Raw genomic sequence first — 15,155 nt, 5'->3', positions numbered from 1 at the left:
TCAAGGCATCCCTAATCCTTGCAGCCCCGCACTGGGCCCCTCTAATAGCCCTGCTCTCTGGCTGTTCAAATTCAGCCTCTAGGTGTTGAACCTCCGAGTTCCATGCCTGAGTGAATCGTTCACCCTTCCCTTCACAAATGTTATAGAGGGTACACCACGCAGATAGAACCGCGGGGATGCTGTCATTGGCCAGGTCCAGCTTCCCATACAGAGGGTGCCAGCGGCCCTTTAAACAGCCAAAAGCACACTCCACAGCCATTCTGCACCAGCTCAGCCTGTTGTTGAACTGCTCCTTGCTGCTGTCAAGACTCCCTGTGTAGGGTTTCATGAGCCACATAGCATTAAAGGGTAAGCGGGGTCTCCAAGGATCACAAAGGGCATTTTGACTTCCCCTACGGTGATCTTCTGGTCTGGGGAAAAAAGTCCCGGCTTGCAGCTTCCTGAACAGGCCAGTGTTCCAAAAGATGCATGAGTCATACACCTTTCCGGGCCAGCCTGCGTTAATGTCAATGAAACGCCCACGGTGATCCACAAGCGCCTGGAGAACCATAGAGAAATACCCCTTCTGATTAATGTACTCGGAGGCTGTCAAGGTTCCCTCCCCACTCTGAACTTTAGGGTACAGATGTGGGGACCCGCATGAAAGACCCCGTAAGCTGATTTCTACCAGCTTAAGTTAAAAACTTCCCCAAGGCACAAACCCTTTCTAGTCCTTGGATGGGTACTGTTGCCACCACCAAGTGAGTTAGACAAAGATTCAGGAAAAGAACCACTTGGCGTTCCTGTTCCCTGAAATATCCCCCCCGAGTCCCTTCACCCCCTTTCCTGGGGAGGCTTAAAAATAATATACTAACCAAATAAGTAAACCAGATTCTTAAAAAACAGAACTTTATTATAAAGAAAAAAAAAGTAAAAGTAAAAGAAGCACCTCTGTAAAATCAGGATGGAAGATAACTTTACAGGGTAATCCAATTCAAAACACAGAGGATTCCCCTCTAGGCAAACCTTAACAGGGATAAACCTCCCTCTAAGCATAGGGAAAATTCACAAGCTAAAAACAAAAGATAATTTAACGCGCCTTGCCTTATTTACTTACTCTTTTTGCAATATTGAGACTCATTTTAGGATGATTTTAGGAGAAGGAGTTTTCTGACCTGATGCTTCTCTGCTTCCCCAGAGAACACACAAAAAAGAGCACAAACAAAGCCTTCCCTCTCCCCAGATTTGGAAGTATCTTCTTTCCCCCACTGGTCCTTTTGGTCAGGTGCCAACCAGGTTATTTGAGCTTCTTAACCCCTTACAGGTAAGGAGGAATTCTAGGCTACCCTTAGCTGTATGTTATGACAGAGGCTAGGTGGGCTGGTGCCAGAATTGGAGTGCGTGTGTGTCATCTATCACCTCTCCGCAGTTAGGGAAACCCATTTGTGCAAAGCCATCCACAATCTCACGCACGTTACCCAGAGTCACGGTTCTTCTGAGCAGGATGCGATTAATGGCCCTGCAAACTTGCATCAAAACGGTTCCAATGATCAACTTTCCCACTTCAAACTGGTTAGCGACCGATCAGTAGCTCTCTGGAGTTGCCAGCTTCCATATTGCAATAGCCACCCACTTCTCCACCGTCAAGGCAGCTCTCAATCTCATGTCCTTGCGCCGCAGGGTGGGGGCGAGCTCCTCTCACAGTTCCATGAAAGTGACTTTTCTCATCCGAAAGTTCTGCAGCCACTGCTCGTCATCCCAGACTTGCATGACGATGTGATCCCACCACGCAGTGGTTGTTTCCCGAGCCCAAAAGCGGCATTCCACGGTGGTGAGCATGTCTGTGAATGCCACAAGCAAACTCATGTCATATGCGTTACTCGAGTCGATATCATCATCGGAGCCCTCACTGTCACTTTGGATCATAAGGAATAACTCGACTGCCAAACTTGACACGCTAGCGAGACTCGTCAGCATACTCCTCAGCAGTTCAGGCTCCATTCCCGCAGACAGAAAGGGAAGACAGAGCGCGCAATACAAAAAACATTGAAAAATGGTGCCAAATGTGGATGGAAACACAGAAATTGCTGGGATGCGCACCGATGCATCATAGGGTGTTGGGACAGGACCCAGAATGCCCCCCACCCCCTTCCCACAAGCCACAGTGCCAGAATGGGAAGAGGTGCTCTGTGGGATAGCTGCCCATAATGCACCACTCCCAATGCCTCTGCAAGTGCTGCAAATATGGCCACGCCAGTGTGCTTGCAGCTTTCAGTGAGGACAGACTGCAGCGCTTTCCCTACTGCACTCTCCGAAGGTGGGTTTAACTCAAAGAGCTCTACATCTGCAAGTGTAGCCATGCCCTTTGATGCTTCTCACCACAGGCTGGCTGGTTACTTTTCAGTCAGGCTCTCCCCTTTGATCAGCGATTCAGTCGCTTGGTGGTGGTGGTGTCTGTAGATGTAGGTAGGACAGAGAGAGCATGGCAAAATGTGTCTCCCTTTTATCATGTCCTTCCTTTCCTCTTGGCTTTGCGCCCCCCCAGTCAAGTGAGCATTACCTCATCACAGTCCCAAACTGACCAAAGGAAAGGGGTGACTCCCTCAAAGGCCTAATAGATTCTTTTGTTGCTGCCTAAACCAGTGTCCATTGTTCCTGTGAGGCTGGGCTGGGTTTGTTCCATCCATGCCCTGATAAGGCATGAACTGCCTCTCTGTTCCTGGAGAGTTTTTGCATGGGCTTGCTTTAAGCCATGAGGATACATTTTCAGCCTCACCTATAAGCTTACTATAAAATTACTCTAACAATTACTATAATTGTTACTTGCTCAGTGCATTATGAGCCTTCCGAAGACACTCAACATGACAAACTTTGCATTGGATACCACCCAATCATTTTATAAAGATGAACATGGAGGTGTAGTGCAGTGATTCTCAAAGCCGGTCCGCCACTTGTTCAGGGAAAGCCCCTGGTGTGCCAGACCGGTTTGTTTACCTGCCGCGTCCACAGGTTCAGCCGATCGCGGCTCCCACTGGCCGCGGTTCACCGCTCCAGGCCAACGTGCTGGCTGCCCTTCCCGCAGCCCCCTTTGGCCTGGAGAGGCCAAACCTGCGGACATGACAGGTAAACAAACCGGTCCGGAGCGCCAGGGGCTTTCCCTGAACAAGCGGCGAACCGGCTTTGAGAACCACTGGTGTAGGGTGTTCCCCCGAGGTACAGAGCATCACAAGGTGGTCCAGCTGAGTTCCCCAATGTACATTTGTCTGTCACCAATGCCATGCTGGGGATCGGTGAGGAGATGGGCAAGCTGTTGTAGACATGTAGATGTCCTTCGACCAATCTAACAAGGAAAGGATCCTGGGGGATTGTGACCAACATGTCTTAGGTACCTGCTGAGTAAATACACTGATCTCAACCACTCTTGCATAGAGTACAGGTGGTAAATGTGTCATGTGGGAGCAGGAGGCCATGTGACCCATGAGTCTTAGGCATGTTCTGATTAATGTTAAGGGTGTGAATGAAGGTGTTGACAAGGCTTAGAATGGTGAGAAACCTGTTCTCTGGCAGACAGGAGCCCATACTACCCCTATGAATTTTATGCTCTAACAAGATGTAAGGGTGACTTCATTCCATTGACTGAGGTCTGATGCAGCAAAGAGATTCAGAACTACTCCAATAGAGTCGTTCAGGTGTTGAGGTGACCAGCTCAAATCAGCCAGTCATTGAGGTAAGAATAGACTAAAATGTCTTTCCTTCTCAGATGAGAAACCATGACTTCCATGCACTTGGGAAGACCCTCAAGGTCAGAGAGGGCGAGCGAGAGAGAGGCGCCACAGGGAAGCACTCTGCATTAGTAGTAAGACTTTCCCACAAGTAAGCTGAAATATTTCTTTATGGCCAGGTGAATTGCAATATGAAAGTGTGTGTCTTATAAGTAGAGTTGCAAACCGATCTTGAGGATCCTAGGTGGTGATTATGGACCTCAGCATCACCATCCTGAACTTGAACCCATGGATGAATTTGAGTCAGAGTTTCAGGACGGGGTGCCATTCCCCTTTCTGCTTATGATCAAAGTAACCCATCCTGCCCTGGAATTCCAACGGCATTCTTTTACTGCTCTGAACTGCTCAGGAATAAAGTGGACTCCCTGCTACAATATCTCATGAGAGGGGTCCCAGAAGGGATTGGGGATGAGGTGGGGAAGGTTTGCAGGGGACTGAAACTGGATAGAGAATCCTTGTCCAAAGGACTCCAGAACACTTTGGTCCCAGGTAATTTGGTTCCATAGCTCCCAAAACAAACAGCTCTCAAAAGGAGAGAAAGAGCTGGATCTGCTGGCTCTGCAAGGCTCTCAACTGCACATTCAAACCTCCTATTGCAAGGTAGATGGAAAGTGTGTGTCAGAGGAGGAAGGGGCAGAAGATATCTTCATCTGGAACTTCTGCCTCTTCTTCAGTGGCTCAAACAGTCTCTGCTATCTGTAATAGTACTCAGATGGTTGTGTCTGCCTCAGACAGGGCCGAGGCTTGTACCATCTCCTTCGTGGAGCAAAGATGCATACACCCAGATAGCAAAAAATTGTCTTTGGTGTCCTTCAACACGCAAATAGCCTCATCTGTATTACTAAAAAAAAGTCAGAATCCTCAAAGGGGAAGCACTCTATGGTTGCTTGAGCCTCCTTCAGTATTCTCAAGGACTGCATTAAGAGGCCCAATAAATTGCTATTTTGCTAGCCACTGTAGGTGAGGTGTTGTGAGCAACCTGTATTGAGGTCCATGCAACCAGCTGTCCCTCCTGCACCTGGGATTTAAATTCCTTGTTGTGTTCCTGTTGGAGTTTGTTGGTGAATTGGGATGCATGATCCCAGTTCAGAAAGCTGCATTTGGCCAGGAGTGCTTGGTAGTTAAAATGAATGCTTATAGGATGGCTGAAGAATACAAATTCCAATCAAAGAGGTCCACCAACATTTTAGGATCTTTAACCCTGGGAGTTGCTTTCTGTGGACCCTGTCGTTTGGACTTCTCTTGGACAGTGACTATGATCAAAGAGTCGAATGTTAGATGACTAAAGAACTATTCAAAGCCTTTGGAGGTGATCTGATAATGCCTGTCCATTTTCTTAGATATAGGTATCATAGAGGAAGGAGTCCAAAGGTCTCTAACTGGTTCCATTAAGGCAAGCCAGGGGTATTGACTCCATGGGTGTTCCAGGGCTGGAGCACCCATGGGGAAAAAAAATTAGTGGGTGTTTAGCACCCACCAGCAGCCAGATTCTCCCTCCCACCCCCGCAGTGCCTACCGTCCACCAGCAGCCCCACCAATCAACTCCTCCTGCTCCCTCCCAGCACCTCCCACCCACTACAATCAGCTGTTCCATGGGGGTGGAGCAGGGACAGGTAGAGGCGGGGCAGGGGTGGGAGCTTGGGAGAAGAGGTCGGGTGGGGGCAGGGCCTGTGGTGGAACAGGGGGTGAGCATCCCCAGGGTCTGGAGGAAGCTGGTGCCTGTGCATTAAGCTGTTATTTATTGGCACTACCAATCTACTGGGGACCAGAACACGTGCAGAACATGGAGAAGTTTGTATGACTTCTCTTGCCGTATCTTGACTGGGATTTCCAAGATGTCAGCTATCCTCCCAAGAAGTTCTTGGAAGATCCAGCAGTCATCAGGCTGGTTTGAAGCTATAACGGTTCACTGAAGAGGACAAAAATCACTGTCCGGACATGTTGGGCTTTTGTCTCGTGAAAGTCCTCTTGCTCACTCTCTGCATCAGGTGCATGATCTGCCAGGTGAGTGAGACCTACAAGGGAAGGGTGACCTTGCTCTAGTTGCCTGAGATGCAACAGGAGTCTTGCGAGTAGGATGCATCCCATATAGGGCTCAGGAAGACCATGACTGCATGAGGTTCTGGAAGGAGGTGCAGGCCATGATGAGTCCCGTGCAAAGTACTGCTTGTAATTGTCGCTGTAGTCCCTCATGTGGATTTCTGAATGCTCTTTCAGGCAGAGTAGGCTCATAAGGGTCCAGGGACCAAAGCAGTTGGGTGAAGCAGATCTCTTGAGTAGGACCACAAGGATTCTGAGCTGGTGGCACTGGGTTTCTTAATAGAAGAGAGCAATGGAAACTCAGGCTATTCCAGAACTGTCAACTCTCCCAGTCCTGTGAACTGTGCAGGTACTGCAAAGAGAGGCTCCAGAGGTGAAGATTCAGAGGGAAGGGTTGCCGGTACCATCATCAAGTTGGTGTGAAAGATGTCAGTACCAAGGTTTTAGTTACCAAAGGCACAGTCTTGGTCAGAATGTGCTTTCAGTGCTGGTCCAGAGAGATATGAAGAGTGCTCTTGAGGCTGGTTTCAGTGTCAGCTGCTTGGATCGTTGGTAACAGATACTGGGAACATCAATGGCTATTGAAAAGTGCACCAGGGCCAGTAGAACCCGATCTGAGCCTGGACTTCCCTCCTAGCGTGATCTGTTTGGAACTGGAGAGGACGATCTATGTCTCCCATCACCATGCAAACAGTGTTCCTTCAGGCCTCTCTCTTTAGAGGACTGGGCTGCAGTGAAGGATGTTCTCGCTGACTCTGGAGTGGAGGAATGGCACAAACACAGAGGCAGAGATGGCAGGCATTCCTTCCTGCAGTCACAGGAGGTAAGAATGAAGTGGAAAGCAACTGAGTCTGCCCCTGCCCTTTATACATTTGTCTACAGAGTGCTGGAGGGTGCACAGGTCACAGGTGCAGCCCCAGCAGACATTGCTACTCAAAGGGTCTCATGTGCATGAGGTTCAGGTGTACCTGAAGTGGAACATATGTGGACAATCCACTTAAAGAATCCTACATTTTGGAATTAATTTAACCAGTGATAATCCTTAAAATACCTTGGAATAGTTTAAACCATTATTACTAGTATTAGCATTAAATCAGTGCCAACTAAGACTAAGGCCTCATTGTGCGAGGCACTGTACAAATATAAAACAGACTCTGAGAGATTACAAACTAAATAGTACATCTCGCTGAAAAATTTATGATAACGTTTTTCCCCTGTAAAAAAAATGCTGTTTCATTGAAACTGAAATTTTCTGAGAGAATGCGGTGATTTTGAAAAATTTCATTTTTAAAAAAATTGAAAAGTATTTTGATAAGGTCAAAATGCTGTTTTGATTTTTTTAATATTATATTCTAAAAAATTAAAGATGTCAAAATAAAAATTAAATGTTTTGATTTACCCAAAACAAAATGTTTTCAAAAATTTTGTTTTGCAGTAAATTTTGAAATTTAGTTTTTGTTTGAATTTGGACAACTCTAAACAGACAAACGGTTGGGAAAAGAGGCTAAGCTATCTAATTCCCATTTAAAGATGTGTTGTAAGGTTACTACTATATCTCTCTGGTAGTCCCAATGTACATTTACAGATCTCCACCAACTGCTCCAGACAAAACTTTCCCAACAACAGTTTCTTGCTCAATGTATTCCTTTGCTTGTAGTGTTTATGTTTGGACAAAGTCAATTTCTCAGAAATGTAGATCTGTAATTTCCATTTTAGCCTAATATGATATATTATTCATTTTATACACTCAATTATTCAATATTTAAATTTTAAGAAACCCACAGTACGTTGCTCGTATAAAAGCAAAAGCCTTTTAAAATCAATCCACTCAAAGATTCATCAAGGGGAATTAACATCGTATTAAACTATTTTACATTAAATTTTTGGGAATATATCATGCTAACATATAAACCTTAAACAAGCATGAAATCAAAACCTGCAGACCAAAAGCTCTTTCTTGTTCTTAATCAACTCTAAAAAGAGATTTTTCTCTCTATATAACTCATTAAAAATGGATGTGCAAAACGTAGCCATAGTTTTTCAAAGAGAAACCAAATGGAGAAAGCAAGGCATATACCTATCCTACATTGTATGTTTTAAAGTTTATATTTGGCAAACTAACTTCTTTATAAACCTTTAAGCAAAAGAGAAACCTAGTTACTTCTTTTTTAATTTTAGAGGAGATGCCTCCTTCCAAGGTGTTTCACAAGCTTTGTCCTTGGACAACACAACCTATCTAGCTAGCTTTATATAAATTCAAGATCTTTTAAAATATGTTATCCTACACCACCATGTTTAAGTTTCCATTAATTGGATTCTTTGTTTTTAAACAGACTTTTTAACAGCAACATGTATTTTTTTCTTACCATAAAATAGTTTAGTCTATAAATGCATTAATTTAAAAATTAAAATATTTAGTTAATTTCTGAAGTCTAATTAATCCTATAATGTTTTGTTTGACTTTTTTTTAGAAAATTGAAAATAAAACATTGTATTTTTAGTAAAAAACATTTATCTGTTCATAGTCTTTAAACTAAATTTACTTAGATTAACAGTATGAAATATTCTGTGATTTTTTTTTTTCTGTGAGGGAAAATAATTACCTTTTCAGATCTTCTGGTCTTCCCCATCCTTGGATGAAAAGTTTAGTGAGGAGAAGCCGTCTGTACAAAATATCCAGTTTACTCACACCCATCAGTAGCAAGCTAACATCTAAAAGGAGAAAATAAGGCCTTAAGTAGGTGGTTTGGAAGAATATTTATTTTTTCTTCTCAGCCAAGAAGCAGACACAGCAAAGAAGCTCAACAAGGCACCACAGCCCCTCTGAGGGAAAGTCAAACCCAAGTGAAAGGGAGCAAAGCCCAGAGTCCAACTGATCATATTTTGAACACCTGCATAATCTGTAATGCTTAATTTTGAGGGCTCAGGTAGGCACAACTTAGAAGAAAACCTTTCTACTCCCATTCAGTCCCTGAATTCCACTCTCATCTTCCAGAGAAAAACTGCAGAAGTAAAACTATCATTTTGATGTAACAAACTGTGATGCAGCCTATTCTGTAAAATTGGATTTGAAACATAGATATGGTCCTTCAATTTTAGATGCTAGAAGAAATTCAGATTCATGTTCCATCAGCTACATTTCAACCTCTTTCATCTGTTCTAGTCTCAATTTATGAATAGACATGAAACATTTTAATTATAATTTCAAATACAGTTAAATTTCTGACCAAAAACAAACCTGTAAGGAAATGTAATCAGTTACTTCCATATTCAAAGGAAAACTAATTATCCAAATTTACCAGAGTGATAAGTGCTTATTTTATCCACAAACAAGTGTTATGTTTTTATATCAGTACACAATAGTATCATGAAAATAATCTGGAAGGAATGCATCTTAATTGTAATTAGATTATTTTGTTCTACAAAGGGGTAAACTTTGAGGGACACAAAGCAGGTTACTCAGTGGTGTTAGAAATTCCCAGATCACAATAATGCTGCCAAGTTTTAGGAATGGAATCCTTGTAGATTAAGAGAGCTTGAAAAAATGTGGGGAGTTTGATTTACTTGCAGATGTAAGAGAAACATATATGCTCTGTGGAATAACATCTATTTATCATGCTGAGAGTAGGCCATTTTACATGAACTAATCTGAGTGGAAAAAATGCTTTTCAGATCTGTGAAGACCTCATTATCATTAATCCAGTTTTTCATGGAAAGCTCTTTTATAGAACAGACATACTACATTTTGTCACCTTTGCACTATGCGCATCCTATTACTTAAAAAACTAATCCCATGATTAGCAGAGCTTTGTTACCACTTCTCCCTACATTTCTCAGTGCATACAAATTCTAGAAAATTTGTAATGCACTTTAAATTGCAATTCTCTTTGAAGTCAAGACACAGACATATTAATGAGGTACTGAAGTGAGAGGCTGCTATTCAGCAGGCAATTATATGGTCCCAATATGTATCATTAAATTTGCTTGGCTTTAACTTTGTGATCAGTACTATAACTCAGAAAGGAAAGTCCATTTCCTTCAACAATATATAAAAAGAAAGCTTTCATTCAGATTACAACAGATCCCTATGAAAATGCATGAGACTGATGCTAAGCATATGGATACTTGCTAGAAATGTGGGGTACAGGAACACTGCTGCAGAAGTGCCTTGTCCTTACTGAGTTTTGGAAGAATATACTGGCTGAAATTAATTTTATTCTTAATTCCCCATTTAACTATTCTGTTTACAACTTGTTTGTTCTTGCAAGCCTGAAGTGATTGTACCTCAAAGATTCATCAGAGTGATTCCTCCCACAGGCCTCTGAGATGGCTAAGAAAATAATATTGCAAAATTAGCATTCTTCAGAGAAGTGCTGCAATGAATTGAGAGTTAGCAGCTCTGAGACAGTAACTGAGGCTTCAGCTACACTGGAAAGGGTTTGCTGATAGAGCTATACCAGCAAATCCTCCTAATGGAGACGCAGCTTATACCAGCAACATTTCTTTTGTCGGTATAGTTTATACCGGTTCCCCAAACAAAAGTTATAATGGTAAAAGGACTTATTTGAAGGTATAACTGCCTCTACATAAGGACTTTTGCCACCCTTGGTTAAGGGGTGTGACTGGAAAATCATACAATCAAAATCCTTGACAGCATTCCTTTCAGTGAAGGATGCTTCTTACTTATGTTGAAGTTTGATCAGTAAATAGTATTTACTGACAAAAATTTTAGTTAAAAACCTACACTTACTAAAATAATGCAAAGCCACTTCTGTGCTCTTGATACACCAGGCAAAAAAGTTAAGCTATTGGTTGTGTGCATCACAGAGCATATGATCTTCCAATTAAAGTTTCAGGATTTTTCTACACCTAAGAAAACAGATGATTTTGTATCAACTAAAAAATTAAATGTATAACAAAACACCATTTGTTGTATGAAACATGTACTGATAAATGGGATAATCAGCATATTTCCAAATCTCTATCCACTGAATGATCTAAGGAACCTTGCTTACAACCCTACTGACAATGGAAGTTAATTTATGCAATTGTAATTTTTATTCATCTAGTTTTGTATCTGAAGTGCTGTTAACTTGAGCCCATACCACACTCCAATTGCAAGCTTTTTTAAATATAAAAAAATGATCAGTATTCACACCCTAATAATGCAGTACTTCGCATGTCTATAAGGCCAACTATTGAAGGATCTCAGTCATTTGTAAACAAAATAAAAACTAATATATAGAATAAATGTCTATTTTTGTAAGCAGACGCTTCAAACTTCAAAAACAGACTTCAACGAGAAACTACAAAACTGGAATTAATTTGCAAACTTGACACCATCAAATTATGCCTGAATAAAGACTGGGAGTGGCTGGGTCACTACAAAAAATAATTTTCCCTCTGATACTAATACTTTCTTGTCAACTGTTTGGAATGGGCGACATCCACCCTAATTGAATTGGCCTCATTAGCACTGACCCCCCACTTAGTAAGGCAACTCCCATATTTTTATGTGCTGTATATTTATACCTGCTTACTGTATTTTTCACTCCATCTGGTGAAGTGGGTTATAGCCCACGAAAGCTTATGCCCAAATAAATTTGTTAGTCTCTTAGGTGCCACAAGAACTCCTCGCTGTTTTTCTGATACAGACTAACACAGCTACCCCTCTGAAACCTATATTCAAACTGAAAAGGAGTACTTGTGGCACCTTAGAGACTAACCAATTTATTTGAGCATAAGCTTTCGTGAGCTACAGCTCACTTTTGAGCTGTAGCTCACGAAAGCTTATGCTCAAATAAATTGGTTAGTCTCTAAGGTGCCACAAGTACTCCTTTTCTTTTTGCGAATACAGATTAACATGGCTGTTACTCTGAAACCTATACTCAAACTGAATCTGTGTAACATAACCCCTCCCTGACTCCCCAAAATACTGCTACTCCAAAGAAGCAGTAATGGTCCTAAATTCTGACATAAAATTTAAGGGACAGAAATAAGTGCTTTATAACCACTGAAAAGTCAGGACATTTTGCTTTCTAGTAGTATGAAGTCTTAATTCCTAGCCCTGCCAGTCTCAAGCAGCGAATTTTAAAGTCCGTTATTCTGATCCCCATCTTGCTTCATTTATCCTACTGTCCTTCCTTCAATACCGTCTAATCTTTTAAAATTAGATTAATGAACAGCTTCAGTCATATAAAATAATCTGAGACATGACATCAGTCACGTTAGTATTGAAACGTGTATGTGAGGACCATCAGAACATGATTTTAAAGATAGATATCTTGCAACATGCCAAGATCAGAAACACTTGGGTAAACCAGTAAAACTGCTTTCAGAACCTTTCTTTTTCAGAAAGGAGAGATATAACTCTGCTGCAACTACGGCAATAATCCATATAAAATGAAGGGAAAAGGCACCATTGCCAAGGTTAGAGCCACCCCAAAACCAAACATCCCTTGCAAAACAAATTTTGCTTCCTTAATTACCAAGAAACCTTGAAAATTGCTGCTTGGTTCTAGCTACTGTTCTTGGCTGCTGCTCAGTGCTGATCTATAATGACTCTCTTACTAGTAAATATTTTATTGATCTCAATTGTCTTTCCTCCTTTGCTAATGTGTTTTTTTACCCTGTTTATTACATTTTATTCACCTGATTTCTTAACTACACTAAGCATTACTGCCTGTTAATTCTGCTAGTCTTCCAGTCAAATTATTAAAAAAAAAAATCTGATCGCTACACAAGCTGTTACTCCATTTCTGTTAAGGGGCCACATAGCAATATGGATTTCAATCATCAAGTTGGAAAAAAAAAAAAAAGTTTCCAAAAATGGAGTCATATCCCTCTAGTTACGTATCACCAATTAGAAGCTCACTCAACAGAAGGGCTTTTGGTTCAGTTTATCTATTAGCAATCAGTAAATGAGATGTACTTTGAACAGATCTGAGGTTGGCCAGGATAACGGATATTAGATCAGAAGTACAAGTGATTTTAAGAAAATAAACTGATATTACATCAACCCCAAAACACACTGCTGGACAACTGGAGCATGTTAAAAGGATGCTAGGACACAGGATGAGACTATTCCTTGTATTCAATTAACTGCATTGGTTCACATTAGGACTGCGCAGCAGCTCAGGACCATTTGAAATAAAGAGGACTGAAACTAGGAGTAACAGTCCCTCTCCGCCGCCACCCCATTGGAAAGGGTTCAGAAAAGGGCTACAAGAATGATTCAGAGTCTGGAAAACATGACTTACACTGAAATACTTAAGAAGCTCTCTTTATCTCAATATACTCTATACTCAATATATGCATGCCCCAATCCCATGCCCTGACCCCCCCCAACCCAGAACCCCTTCTTGCACCCCAAACCCCTCATCCCCGGCCCCACCCCAGAGCCTGCACTGCCAGCCCAGATTCCCTCCTGCACCCCAACCCTCTGCCCCAGCCCAGAGCTCCCTCCCACACCCTGAGCCCCTCATTACCGGCCCCACCCCGCAGCCCTCACACCCACACTCCAGCCTTCTGCCCCAGCCCTGAGCCCCTCCCATGCCCCAAACCCCTCATCCCCAGCTCCATTGGATCGCAGGCATCAACAATTTTCTTCAACTGGGTCCCCAGAAAAAAAGTTTGAAAAACACTGATGCAGGGTATATACCAAGGTACATATCCACAGGCTTCAGATAGGTCTTTACTAGCCTAAGCCAGCGGTTCTCAACCAGGGGTACGGACACCCCTGGGGGTATGCAGAGGTCTTTCAGGGGGTACATCAACTTATCTAGATATTTGCCTAGTTTTACAACAGGCTACGTAAAATGCACTAGTGCAGCAATTCTCAAACTGTGGGTCAGGACACCAAAGTGGTTCATAACCCCGTTTTAATGGGGTTGCCTGGGCTGGCATTAGACTTGCTAGGGCTTGGGGCTGAAGCCAAAGTCTGAGCCCCACCACCCAGGATGGAAGCTGAAGCTAGAGGGATTCAGCCCTGGGAGGTGGGGCTCAGGTTTCCACTTTGGCGGGGCTTAGGTTACAGTCCCCCTGCCCAGGGCTGAAGCCCTCAAGCTTTGTCCCCTTCCCTGCAGAGTGGTGGGGTCAGGCTTCAGTCGCGCAGCCCAGGGTGGTGGGGCTGAGGTTTCAGTCCCCCTTCCTGGGGTCATGCAATAATTTTTGTTGTCAGAAGGGGGTCACGGTGCAATGAAGTTTGAGAAACCCTACACTAGTGAAATCACTACAAACTAAAATTCCATACAATCACTTGTTTATACTGCTCTATATACTATACACTGAAATGTAAGTATAATATTTATATTTCAATTGATTTATTTTATCATTATATGGTAAAAATGAGAAAGTAAGCAATTTTTCAATAACAGGATGCTGTGACACTTTTATATTTTATGTCTGATTTTGTAAGCAGATAGCTTTTAAGTGAGGTGAAACTTGGGGTAAGCAAGACAAATCAGACTCCTGAGAGAGGTACAGTAGTCTGGAAAGGCTGAGAGCCACTGGTCTAAGCAATGTCTCACTGTCTACATTGCTATTTATACCTATGCTTGGGGGACCAGGCGTATATGTACGCTACACATCGCCATAAGAAGTGGGCTGTTTAGAAGTCTACTTTATGATCATAGTGGCCCCCCTCTGGCCTTAAAATCTATCAATTTAGTGCCAGGATACTAACTATAAAATTGAATAAGAGGGGAGAAATGACCAATGGTCTACTGTGGTTAGTTACTGCCAGTTTTATTTTTAAAACTACCATTTACACTATGACATAAGATTGATGATACTTAGGGGAGAGGAACACAAAATTCTAGTAAAATTTACAGTAACTAAGTGTCCTAATATTCTGAATTTCATTCAATCAAAAGTTGTAAACTGTTCTAGGGATGGTGAAATGTAGGCCACGGTTTTTTGTTTTTGTTTTTTAAAAAAAGACACTACTAAACTATGAGAATGTTAGGTCCAACAAGCCCAGTATCCTGTCCTCTGACAGTGGCCAATGGTAGGTGCCCCAAAGGGAATGAACAGACAGGTTGTCATCAAGTGATCCATGCCCTGTCATCCAATCCCAGTCTCTGGCAATCAGAGGCTAGGGACACCATTGATGGACCTATCTTCCAAGAACTTATCTAGCTTTCTTTTGAACCCCGTTATAGTATTGGCCTTCACAACACCCTCTGGCAAGGAGTTTCAGAGGTTGACAGTGCGTTGAGTGAAAAAATACTTTCTTGTGTTTGTTTTAAACCTGCTACCTATTAATTTCATTTGGTGGCCCCTTGTTCTTGTATTATGGGGAGGAGTAAATAACACTTCCTTATTTACTTTCTCTACACCACTCATGATTTTATA

General features: G+C 42.4%; 1 protein-coding gene across 1 annotated transcript in view; it reads right to left on the bottom strand.

The window, feature by feature from the left end:
- The window catches only part of ABHD18 (abhydrolase domain containing 18), a 51,992-nt gene that overhangs the window by 36,065 nt on the left and 772 nt on the right, over positions 1-15,155 (bottom strand). The window contains exon 2 of the mRNA XM_073341102.2: positions 8,405-8,513. Coding sequence (XP_073197203.1) covers positions 8,405-8,513 — 109 coding nt within the window. The remainder of the gene's footprint in view (positions 1-8,404; positions 8,514-15,155) is intronic.

This window comes from Lepidochelys kempii, chromosome 4, assembly GCF_965140285.1.
Source record: "Lepidochelys kempii isolate rLepKem1 chromosome 4, rLepKem1.hap1, whole genome shotgun sequence".
NCBI classification, from domain to species: Eukaryota; Metazoa; Chordata; order Testudines; family Cheloniidae; genus Lepidochelys; species Lepidochelys kempii.
This window is presented reverse-complemented; position numbering and strand designations above follow the sequence as displayed.